The sequence below is a fragment of the Pholis gunnellus genome, assembly GCF_910591455.1.
Source record: "Pholis gunnellus genome assembly, chromosome: 16".
Taxonomy (NCBI): domain Eukaryota; kingdom Metazoa; phylum Chordata; class Actinopteri; order Perciformes; family Pholidae; genus Pholis; species Pholis gunnellus.
In genome coordinates, this window is record NC_136543.1 from 13,224,340 (window position 1) to 13,236,866 (window position 12,527).

General features: G+C 43.8%; 1 protein-coding gene across 1 annotated transcript in view; it reads right to left on the reverse strand.

Moving 5' to 3' along the window:
- The window catches only part of slc25a13 (solute carrier family 25 member 13), a gene marked incomplete at both ends in the record, with an annotated part of 42,417 nt that overhangs the window by 13,175 nt on the left and 16,715 nt on the right, over window positions 1-12,527 (reverse strand). The window contains 6 exons of the mRNA XM_079176442.1: window positions 1,741-1,821; window positions 2,147-2,199; window positions 4,161-4,319; window positions 5,365-5,446; window positions 7,403-7,487; window positions 8,641-8,734. Coding sequence (XP_079032568.1) covers window positions 1,741-1,821; window positions 2,147-2,199; window positions 4,161-4,319; window positions 5,365-5,446; window positions 7,403-7,487; window positions 8,641-8,734 — 554 coding nt within the window. The remainder of the gene's footprint in view (window positions 1-1,740; window positions 1,822-2,146; window positions 2,200-4,160; window positions 4,320-5,364; window positions 5,447-7,402; window positions 7,488-8,640; window positions 8,735-12,527) is intronic.

Genomic DNA, 12,527 nt, shown 5'->3' on the forward strand with positions numbered 1-12,527 from the left:
ACCTATGATGGGAGGGGAGCAGGTAAAGGACTGGTAGGGGTCTCAGGTAGCAGCCGCTGTCAATCTTCATCTCCTCCCTGGAAGTGTGTGTGTGTGTGTGTGTGTGTGTGTGTGTGTGTGTGTGTGTGTGTTCGTCCACCTGTATGCTCTTCTGTTTGTCATACATGCACACACTCCTGCGAGCATGTACAGTATGCGCATTTGCTCTTTCATGTGTGATCTTTACACGTTCCATCAACAAACAGCGACTTTTGGCCTCCAAACAGGTCCATGTCTGTCCGCTCAACTGTCAGAGGGGCGGCACTCAGAAAACAGGTAAACATGGTCAGAGATGTATGCTGCCTTAGTACTGTATACACTGTCTCTGTGCTGTGCAGCATCATTTCAGCACAGTGCACTTTGAAGAGCCAGGATGATGAAGAGGGAGAGCGAGGTGCAATGTTTGGACCTTAATGGAAAAGAAAGTGAATACTGAAATATGTTATGTTGACTGTATTTGAGCAAAGTACTTGCACACTGTTGCTGAATATGAATATGAATATGAATAATACTGACAACACTCTCATAGAACTCGTAGGAGAGATTTGGGTTTTCAGAGACTCTGAGTGAGGAACCTTTACCTTGGTGAAGGAGTGTGACCGCTCAGTGCGATCAGACGCAAGAAAGAATTCCCAGCACTGCTGTTTTGAGCCTTGGACATACTTTTCATGTTCCGCTGACAGCTGTGGACTTGTACCGGACACACAAGATTGTACAATACCATGTCGGCGCACTGTATTTGGGCAATCAGCTTTTTCTCTAAAAGCCACAAATCAATGCAACACCCTGCCTGACAATGTGAGGAGCTGCAGCTCTTTCAGCAATTTCCAAACCAACTTTAAAAGTCTGTTAAAAGTGGCACAGCTCTGTACTCGCTGACCAAGCAAGCAAACATGTTGTGTGCTCTTTTTTTTTGTAGCTTCGTATTATGCGTCTTGTGTGTTCTTTCTTGTATGACTTTGTATCATTTACTCTGTACTTCCACGCAGGCGCATTTCCTGATCCACGCTCCATTCCAGTTTGTAGCGGTAATGCACCATAACGTTGTTTGCCAGGAGTCCAACACCATTTGTTATTCCTTGAAAGACAGATTATAAATATGTGGGGAACAGCGGATCTCCTAACACAATCTCTCTTCAAAAGAAGCATCCATTTTCCCATCTTCTTCTTGGTAAACCAGCGAAAGGTGCACACGACACCAGCTTATGTATGGAACAAAACTAGAGCATGCCAAGTCGGCGGCCTTACTTTGCGTACATTCGGTGTGGGAATACAGATGGGCTGCACACAGACGTCCCCATCGGGTCAAATCAGACCCTCGCGGACGCATGGACACGGTAAGTATGAATTGGCCTTTAGTGATTCAGAGTTCACATTTAGAACCAGACACCATACTTAAGAGTCTATGTCAAGTATGGTTTACTTTCCAATATTAAAGTCGCTGTTTAATAAATACTGAGAGCAACCTGATGCGTTTGACAAAGTGATTTTAAAAATGTAGGCATGTTAACGTCTTTTTTTTTCATTTCCATTCTATATTTTAAAAGTTGATGGGATGAAAGAAAAGCCCTGAATTATAAAACTCAAAAGCCATCCGGTCATGAATTCTGTCCAGGTTGTTTAGCTCAGAGCTAGTTCCTCACTTTACTAGCAGATAAGCTCTCGTGACAAAATGTAAGTAACAGTTGACTTGAGACTTACACATCCACCGGCCAGGATCTCAGCTGCCAACGGGACTTTTCCATCTTTCTGTCTGGTCTTTCCTCGCACAAAGTCATTCACCTGGAAACACAAAGGTTTCAATATCAGGCAAAGGATTTTTGAAGCTGCTATGGTAGAACATGATGTGAGTATAAAGTCAATGTACTGTGAACAATGTTTTATGTCGGACCTGAAAATGTAGAAACAGAATAAATCAGGTTATGTGCATCTAAGTATGTATGTGTGTGCTAAGTATCAGTTTTCACATCTATTTGTGTGTTATATGTGTAGTATCCCATTATATAAAATCCATAAAGAAGATTGAAGCATTGTAGGAACATCATGGATATCCTTCTCTGTGAATGTGCATCCGTGTCTCTATGCGCTTTCCAATGCAGTAACTTACTGTGAGCTTTATGGCTTTCTCGGGCGCCACACCCAGTAGCTGTGGTACAAGACCTATCATTAGAAAATGACGAGATGATTAGAAAAAAAGAGGGCTGTGGTACCCCTACTCACTCACACACACACACACATACTCATACATACATTCACATATACCACTTCCACACACTCCACATATGTGGCTTCCCCAATGCATGCGTCTGACCCGGCAAGGTCCTCCAGACGCTAATGAAATCTATTGATGTGGAGTGTGGGGACATCAGAGTAGCAACAACAGAGAGAGGAAGAAGGGGGAAAGAGAGGATGAAGAGAGAGAAACTGCTTCCCAGAATAGAAAAAAGGGCAGAGTATAAAACAAACCAACCAAAAGTTTACGCAGACCTCAATTACAACCCAGAGCAGGATAAAAATAAACAAAATAATCACAACAGAGCACAATAAAACTTGGCCCCCTACCCAGCCCCAAGGCCAGAAGCACACACACACACACACACACACACACACACACACACACACACACACACACACACACACTCCCTCGAAGTTACAAACACAGTTAATGATCTACAGTAGTTTGTGTGTAGCGAGGCCACACACACACACATAATCATACACTTAATTTGGAAGTTGGCGAAAGGACCAGATGTCTGGACCTGAATTCTTTCGACATACTTTCTTCAATACAGAACATACATGCATACACATGACAGGACATGGGAAAAATACACCTCATTTATTTTTGGCTAAACCATCGAGAGAGACGGGAGCAAAGACGCTCCCGTCTTTCTGGTGCCGTTCTGTTTGTGAGAGATCCCGGCATTATGCTACATTAGTAATTGTGCCAATTTTGCACATTCTTCACTCAGCAGATGTTTCCCGAGGTTTTCAGTGAAGGCACTGTCAACTTATATTACATAACTACAGTTTGGCTGTCAGGATAGCCGTCTGGCCATCTATCTGGAGCCAGACCTGTCTGTCTCTGCGTCTCTGAAGCCATTCCACTGTTGATGGCCTTTGTGTTTCCCACAGAAATGCAAGCATTCAAGTTTCCTCTCGGGAGCCGGTGCTGTCAATCAGAATCATGGGATTTTAAAAAAAGGGCCCCGCCACTGTTCCAGGGGACCATTTTTCAATCCATCTTCAATCCGACCCCAACAATACCGACACAGACACCCTAACCCCAGCTTCTGAAGACAGGGCAGGTAGTCATTAGGGATGTCATGCCCTGGTATGTGCGTACCTGAATGCCCAAGCAGTCGCCTGCTTGTCCGTGTGTGCATGCCTGCATACTTGTGCACCTGCTCATTGTCTGTGTCTGCGTCCGTACAGAGTGTGTAAGTCCAGACATGCGACATCACCACATCGTGACACAGGCCTAAAGGTATGTGGCCTTGCGTGTGACGTTCATTGTCCTACTCTTTAAAGTCCCCAGCCAGCCGGAATCACTTCAAAGGAGACAGGTCACCAGAGAGGTGAACTCACACAGTCCTCCTGTCCACCCTACACTTTTCTTCTCCTCTCGTCTCCTCTTCCTTCTCTTCACTTTAATTGTCCCGACTACTCGCTGCTGCTGCTTCTTCTTCTTTCTTCTCTCACATCGCAGCCTTTTTTTCATTTTTTCAAAACCCCATTTTGCCGATTTGACTGCCTGCGAGTTGTTTTTCCTGAAAGCTGTCTGTAAATACTTATTATTAAACCTTTGGTACATTGCTCTCTCTTACATGACCATGGTAGCCACCATGATATTGGAAATACTGTTGTTGAGAGTGTTTACTACATGCTGAGAAGAAAGATCTGGAAGGTACAAGTGATGCATTATAGTGATCGTACAATAAACACTCCAGCACGTATAAGCTACAGTAGCTGCTCCACTATTATTGCAGGATAAATGCTGCACGCAGTCCTCAAAGACGGTATCAAACTGCACAGTTTGCATCAACTACTAACAGTATGTAGATATTTGACATTACACATTAAAACTTGTGAGGTTTAAATCTGTCTCCATGCATACTGACCTCTGTAAAGGCCGAACACGCTCTCGTAGCGCACAACCTTCTTGAAGCAATCAAAGCTGTTCTTGTACATGAGCTCTCCCACCAGGGAGCCGCTGCTCCTCTGGTTTTGCATGCGTGTCTTCACCAGGTCGATGGGGTACACTGCTGTGGCACCCACGGCTGCAAAGAATACAAAAAAATGGATATTTAGATACTGATTACATCTTATAAGGGTTTGTTTATTTAAATATCCATATTCACTTATTCCCCTTAAATTATCCAGCAACTGCATCTCACCCATTTGCCTTTGTTTTGCAAGTGAAGACAACAATAAAAAAATAAAATAATGAAAAAAACGTTGAAAAATGCTACAGACATGGTTGAGTAGTTATTTGATAAAAATGTACTTTGGCCTTCCTTTTCTTTTGAAACTATTAAGAAAGATTTAGATTACGAATATGTTTTACTTATAGCTTTGCTAAACGCCAATGAAGATAGGTGAGAAAATATGTCTTTGTAATTTGTGTGAGCTGACCCTTAAGAGGAAGAAAAGGCGGAGGAGGAGGAGGAGGAAGGGGAAGTCTGCGGAGGTAAGGTTAAGAAAGAAGCCAAAGTGTTTTGAGTCCCAGTGTCTTCGGCCCGTCAGACGGACACAAACAAAAAGAACCGACCCAAGGCGACAGACTTAATTAGAGAGAGAGAGAGAGAAGAAGGGATGGCAGACCCATACCTCCTTATTAAGCTGTCTCCCTTGGGATAGAGGGAGGAGGAGAAGGGAGGAATGAAGGAAGGAAGGGAGGAGGAGGAGTAGAAAAACAGTGGGGAGTCTGAAGACAAACACAAGGCCGAGGCCCCACCCTTCACCCCCATCCTCCCTCTACTGATCACCCACACAGGTACAAAAGAATCCACACAGGAGGGTTTTCCCGTGGCACGCAGAGAGGCGAGAGACAGGACGGAACGAGGCAGAGGGATGGTAAAGAGCGGGAAATGGATAGAGAGAGGAAAAAAAAAGAGAGGGAGCACTTCTCTTTAAGCAGGGGAGCAACCGTTGCTCTTGTTAGCAAGGGACAGAGCAATAGAGGGGCCATTGTCCTCTCTCTCTCACCCTTTTCTTATGAGGACAGCAGAGGGCGGGGGGGGGGGGGGGCAGGTAGACACGCAAGCAGGTAGGTGGGCGGGTGGGTTGAAGGTATGCAGAGAGCCAATGGGTCGTGACTCTTACCCCCTGCCACTGAGCCAAGGGTGAACCTGTAGGCCGACTCTGCCACCTGGACCAGGACGGGGCGGGAGACGTCACCGCCCAACTGCAGCAGCACACGCAGCGGGAAGGAGACAATGAAGACATTAGTGCAGCAGTGGAAGACAATGAATTAACAACAGTGAGACATGACAACCTACTGTTTCAGACATTGATTTCTCTCCACCGATCCACATACACTTGAATACTGTTTCTTTAAAAAAAAAAAAACGTTGCATGCCACACATCTGATTCCGCCACCTTGCAAGCCTAATTGCCAGCTATTAAATCAATCATTTGTCACACCTGCTGTCTAGTGTTTGACAGCAAGTCCCAATTTTATGATGGAGACTGGAATATAGTATAGCGGTCAATTAATAAAACTATGCGGACAAGAAAGAGAGCGGGAAGCTACTGAAATAAAAGACTAAATGTCAATGTTGTTATTGGTGAGGTAATGCACAAATAAACAAACACTCATAATGTACAAAAATGTCTTAATATGCAGTCAAGATGTTGAGTATTTGATTAAGATATAACTGTAGTATATATTTGTAATAATACAAAAAAAACAGGGCCGCAGGTAATGATCTTAACACAACCTTGTGATCGTCACCATGACATGCAAATAGCAGAAGAGTGTTAGTAGCCAGCTTTTGCCGCACAGCAACATTGGCCACGCTCCCCTCTCCACCTGAGGTACCTGTTGGTAGCCTTGTCTGGTATGCCCAGCTCTGGCCTCTCGACCCTGGGGAGAGTGGAGGGGGGGGTGGAGTGTTGTAATTATGTGTGTGTGTGTGTGTGTGTGTGTGTGTGTGTGAGAGAGAGGGGGATGGGGGTCTCTAGAACAGGTCCACCTGTCAGAGTAAACTCCCACCCCTTACTACAATTCATCCCCAGAGGTTTTCCTTCCTGCCCAAATGTCTCCTTTATACACAACCTTCTCCGCCTCTCCCATCCTCTCTCCGCCCGTGCACTGGTACAACTCGGCAATACTAGCTGTCAAGATGTCTGAGGGAGAAGGAGGGAACAAGTAACCAGGATATAAAGAAAGAAAAAGGCCAACCGACATACATGTAGAGAAATAAGAGAGAGGGAGAAAGAAGAAGTAGATCAAAAAAGGAAATGGAGAGAAGCAGCAAAAGATGAGGAGAGAGAGCTCCAGCTAGCTGGCGGCCAGCCCCTGAGGCCAAACCACAAGGGCCTAAAGTGGCTCATTGTGGTGGGACTGGCGTCTGTGTAGTGCTGGGCCCCTTTGCTTTCTCCCCTTTGGCCCCCGCCGGCTCCAATATGGCCCGGCCAAGCCGTCTCTGTAGTGCTGGAACCCACCAGGCAACACAACTCTGACCAAACAGCCAAAGATGGAAAGCAGTCCTCTGCTCATCTGTTTGGCTGTCCATACGTCCTTCTTCCTCTTCTTCATTACAAATTGCTCTTGTTAGCTGCTGCAAACTCTCTTCACATCTATCTTTTGCGATGTGAAACACGTTTGAGGTTCATGAGTCCCTCGAGGATGGCTCTTGTCTTTATTTCCTTGGATTTGTGAGTTTGGTCTGTATGTTTATTTTAGACATCAACCAGGTCAGGTTGGTGTTTTCTCTCAAGAAAGTCTCTTTAAGTTTAATTCCGTGATGGGAAGTTACTTTGACACAACTTGGTCTGAACCTTGGTATGAACTTTTGAAAATGAGCAGGAATGACGAACACTGGCAGGTTTTGAGGGCAAACTTTCCACTTTATATCTGACAAAACATGTTTGGATCTGTGTTTCCCTTTCTTTTTTTTCTTTTTTTTTTACTTACATGTAACTCTAAAACAATGTCTCAATGAATGAATTGTGCAATTCATGCCAAAATCCCAAATCAATGGGGGATTAATTACTTGCGAACAGGAGATATCATTATCCTTAATTATAAATCTTAGTCCTCTGACATCAAGCCCTAGAGAATGTACTGAGGCGAAAAAAAGAGCTGCCAGTGTGGAAGAGGAAACCAAACACATCAACAAGTCCTCATATTCTGTACCTGTCTCTGGACCTCAGCCAAGTTGTAGGGAAGGGCGCCTTCCTCCAGCGGAGCGATCTGCTCAATGTCCACTAAACCAACACATCTGATGAGGAGAGAGAATGGAGGGAGAGTGAGAGGTTTCAAGTAACTTTAAACTGTTGTAAAAACTCTCAGAGCAATATAATATTTCATCAATGCATCACCAAGTCCATGACCTTTGGAAGCGCGATCTGTCAGTCTGAAGTTACGTCGAAGTTTACGGATACTTTGCCATCGTTCCATGTGAAAATATTGTGGCATTCAAAAATCCAAGCCTGTCCCTGGCATGATTGAGTAAGACAACCGATTTATAGGAACTGACAACTCCCACTCCTTTATCCCGTCATCCAAGTATAACAAAGATATTTAACCTTTGGATGTGAAACTGCTGCCTTTCTGAGTCTTTCCACTTTCCATTGCATCTCTATGGCGGTCACAGATTTCCCAGGCCGAGGGAATATTGAGGCTATTATCTCTCGCATCTCCAATCAAGGGGAGTGGAGAGGGCTATTAAAGTATCCCATTGCCCAGAAATAATAATCAGGTGGTGTCTCAGGCCGGGGTTAGGAATTATGAGAGCACTGGTTGGGCCGCTAGGCAGACGCAAAGGAAGTGGGGGAATGTGAAACTCATACAGTTGTTGTGTGCCACGGATCATAGGGGCTGGAATTGCCCATTTTTTAAGAGAAATGAGAGTTTGGATTGGTTTTGGACTGAAAGAGGATTCTCTGGCACTGACGTAGTCATGGCTGATTCTTTTGATCCTTTGCAGAGAAGTTTGAGGAGGAAAAAAAAAAAAGGCTCTCTCAGAGGTATGGACCCTGGGGCTTAAGGTGCGCTGTGGGGGGCAAGTGTGGGATGGACTTACCCTCCACAACTCCCTGACTAACTGAGGAAAAAAGAGATGCTATTCCTCCAATACAGCTAACAACACAGCTACAATTGTCTGTACTTATTTGTTGTCAGTGAAACGTAGAATGAATGCCTAAACCAGCTTGGCCATCATATCCACATTACTAATAATTATTTCCATGAAGATTGTATCACCCACCTCTTGACAAGTTTAAATAGGGAAAGCAAGTTATATATACAAAACGCTGTCATATTATCAAAATTAAGCTATTAAATCAAAGCTTGTGTGTGTGTGTGTGTGTGTGTGTGTGTGTGTGTGTGTGTGTGTGTGTGTGTGTGTGTGTGTGTGTGTGTGTCCGTCTTACCCGCGGGGCTCTGACAGGTCAGCCAGCTGAAAGAGGATGTCGACCTCCATGGGTGTCACCCGACCAAACCTCTGAGCCGCCACAATGAACTCCTCTACAATAAAGACAGATATTTATGTATTTATAGCACCACACTTTAAGATACAGATCAACATTTGCAGAAATGCAAACTGATTAAATAACGGGGAAACACATTAATAAAGAAATAAAATAAAAAAATGTCTCAATTGGAAATTCATCCATTTTCCACTGCCAATCTGTCTTCAGGCCGTAATGGCAGCAAAGCAGATATTCCAACAACAAAGAGGACTTTCTCCTCAGCCACATCCTCTAGCTGGATCTGGGGGATCCCCAGGTATTTCCAGGCCAGATGGGATTTATATTATTCATCCAGTGTGTTCTGGGTCTGGGGACCTCCACAGCGAGGCACTCAGGCAGCATCATGATCAGATCACTGAGCAACCTATTCTGCCTCCTTTCAATGCGAAGGAGCCGCAAACTCTGAGCTCCTTCTGAATATTTAAACTCTCAGAAACCAGATCAAAGCTCGTGACCACTGGTACAGGAGCGTAGATTGACAAGTAACTCAAGAGCCTCAGTTTCCATGTCACCACGGGAGTACAAGGGTACAACATCCGCAACAATGTGAACGGGAGACCAATCTGTCTGTCCATCTCATGCTCCATTATACACATCCTCGCTAGCAAGCTTGTATCTCAAACTCCTTAAGTCGAGGTAGCAATTCTTTTTTAACTCAAAGCAGGCAATTGGCCGTCCTCCGGATCTAAAATGTTGTAGCTGCACAGCTGGATCCAAACTGCAGCAGTGCATGCTGGGTCAAGCCCTGATGGAGCAAACAGAACTGAACACGCTCAACTCCTTGGCTGCTTTGGGGATTCTGTCTCTGACCATCACAAACAGAACAGGTGACGAGGAACCTTGGTGGGTACAGACAATATGTACTGCCTCTCATAAAGGCACAATAAACAGTGATTTTAAAATTCCAGATTATTTTAGGATCAAGAGATGTGTTTTTTTGGCATAGGAACTAAATGAATCAATTAATATATATATATATATATACACACACACACACACAGTATATACCCTTTGGTTTAAAGCAATAGAGCAAATTTGTACACAAACATTTTGCTTTTAATATCTATCTGCAGTCGGTATGTTAACTTTGTCACAATACATTTTAATGAGTGCGTGATATATTAAACCCTGTCATTACGACATGAAAATAAGTCAAAATATGTAGTACTGAGATGACTGAATCACTTAAAGCCACAATCTGTGATCACAAACAAGAGCAGTTTCTTGTGAGTGACATCTCTTTTATTCTTATCTGATTCATAATGCCATTGAACCGTTCATGATACTGCATCATTGACTCAGTATCATCAATTGATATTATGTTACATACAATGCACCAACATTATATGTGTAATGAGTGTGCATTCACTGCTAATAGGAGAGAAAAAAAATCCAGTTGCATACATTGTCGGTTGTTGTGTGTGCTGTAGCTATCTTTAAGTCCTTGGATGGTGCCCCTTAGTAAAATGTTGCATTTTGTTATGTTCTTTGCTGCAGAGATTGAATAAAGGAAGGTGAAAATGATAATGTTGGCTTGGACATGCATGACCTGTTGCTAGAATCAGTTTTAAATGTTTTTTTTTTTTTATGGTGATTTTTCCCTGAGGCTCTGCCACTCACACCAGTATGTGACTTGGTTGGAACTTACAAGTGAGAAGTGTCAAAGCATGTTGAATTCATCATGAGAAAATGTAAAAGAAATTGTGGCCATGGAGAGACTTCAAGAGTTCTTCTGAGGGAGTTTTAGCGTGCCGTAACTTAAGACCCGATCTATTGTTGGTGGAATAAAGAACAGGTTGACTGTAGGCTGGCTTACAGTGGAGGAGTCAGCATTGTTTGACCTGCTTTATTCAAAGAGCAGCAGGCTGGGGTTGTGACAAAGTCGTCCTACACTGGAGCCATTCACCCCGCCAAAGCTCAGCTTACCCCTGAGGCATGCTCTCTTTCTCACACACACACACACACACACACACACACACACACACACACACACACACACACACACACACATACCTGACTGACCTCTATACACATTTTATATTTACCTGCCTCTCTGTAAAGTGGTCTAGCCCACAGAGTACTAAATGATAAGCAGATTCCCACATAGTATATATGTAAGCTATGAACCTGTGCAGCAGTCAGCAGAAGAAACATCACCCACTCTCCTCTGCAAACCTAATATTTTCAAACTGACTGGAGGATGTAGAAAAAGAAATGTGATGTAAAATATCAGTTTGGTCACCGCTCCTGAGATTTCCAGACTGACACTTAACAACCTAAGAGCACTTAAAAAGATTGATACCACAGAGTTGTTCAATTTAAACTCTCCAAACCATCCTTTGTTAAGACAATTGCTGTGCGTTGTTAATGAGTGCCTGATGGAGTATTATAATATTAATTGTGAATTATACAGCACTTTTCATTACAAATGGGTTAAAAAAAAGAGAAGAAACACACAAACATGTAAAACATAAAAAAGGAACAAACATTTATATGCTATTACAGAAAAAAAGCATCTACAGCAAGATCTGCTGGGCTTGATCTAGGCTGCACTTTGTGATGTGTGCTGAACGCAAACATTCTCACACGTTGATGTTAGCAGATATAATGTTTATCATGTTCGTCATCTAAGGTTAGCATGTTAGCATGCCAACATTAACTAATTAGCTCTAAACACAAAGGACAGTTGAGTCTGATGGGACTAATTAGTCAATTAGGAATTAGTTTTGCAACAGATGCATTTAAAGCATTATGTCCGATTTTAACCTGTTCACGAAGATGCACGGTCATAATTTGCTCTGCACTGCTGGCTCAATAAAAGATGTGTTCCGTAAAGGTCTCTTGTGCACATACGCACACACACACTGACACACATGTGTGCACTCACTGTTGTGTAGGCGTTAAGCACGATAATGGCGTCCCCAAGGCAAACAGTGGCCTTGTTGCACATACGGAATCAATCAGGATTATTACGCATGTGTGCATGCTTGGCTGTGTTAATGCATCTGAATGCTGGTGTGTATGTGATAAATGTTTGAAATAGGGTGGTACAAAATACACACACACACACACACACACTCGATACATGCGGGTGTGCGTACAGTATGTTGTTTGTCGGCCAACCAGCGGTACATGGAGCCGAGCACTTGCAGTCCCAGAGGAGGCCTTAATGACTCAGGGAGCGGAGGGTGGTGGCTGTGGAGGTCTGGCTGGCTACGGGCCACCACGGGTCGAGCCAAGCCCAGCCTCGGTGTACCCATGGTGGGAACAGCCTGGGAGCATTTGGGCTCTTGGTTTGGGTCGGCTACGGTCCACACCCTTGATAAGGCTTCAGATAGCATCATAAGGCTACACTAGTGGCCCTGAGGCCACGGAGAGAGAGGTCAAAATGGACAAGCAGAGCAGGAGAGAGCGAGTCAGAGAGAAAGCGACAGAGAAAGGTAGAGAGAGAGACATTAAAAAGCTATAACTGGGCTTCTTGCCAAGGACTGACGAAAGGAATGAGAGACAGCAAAGGGGGCAAGCAAGTGAGAGAGAGATAACGATTTAAAGAAACTAACCATGGGAGACGGAGAGAAATAGAGAAAATAAAGAATGGCTGTCGGATCAATAGATAATAATACCTAATATCCATCACCTTGTAGCTTTACAACTTTGCTCTACAGTAATTTAAATGAGAGAGTAAAGATAAATCATATAAAATAGTTTTAACTATCTGGCGTGCACACTGAACTGCATCCTGAAAAGTGAGTACATGACTTTTAACAAATAAACCATTCCTCATTTTG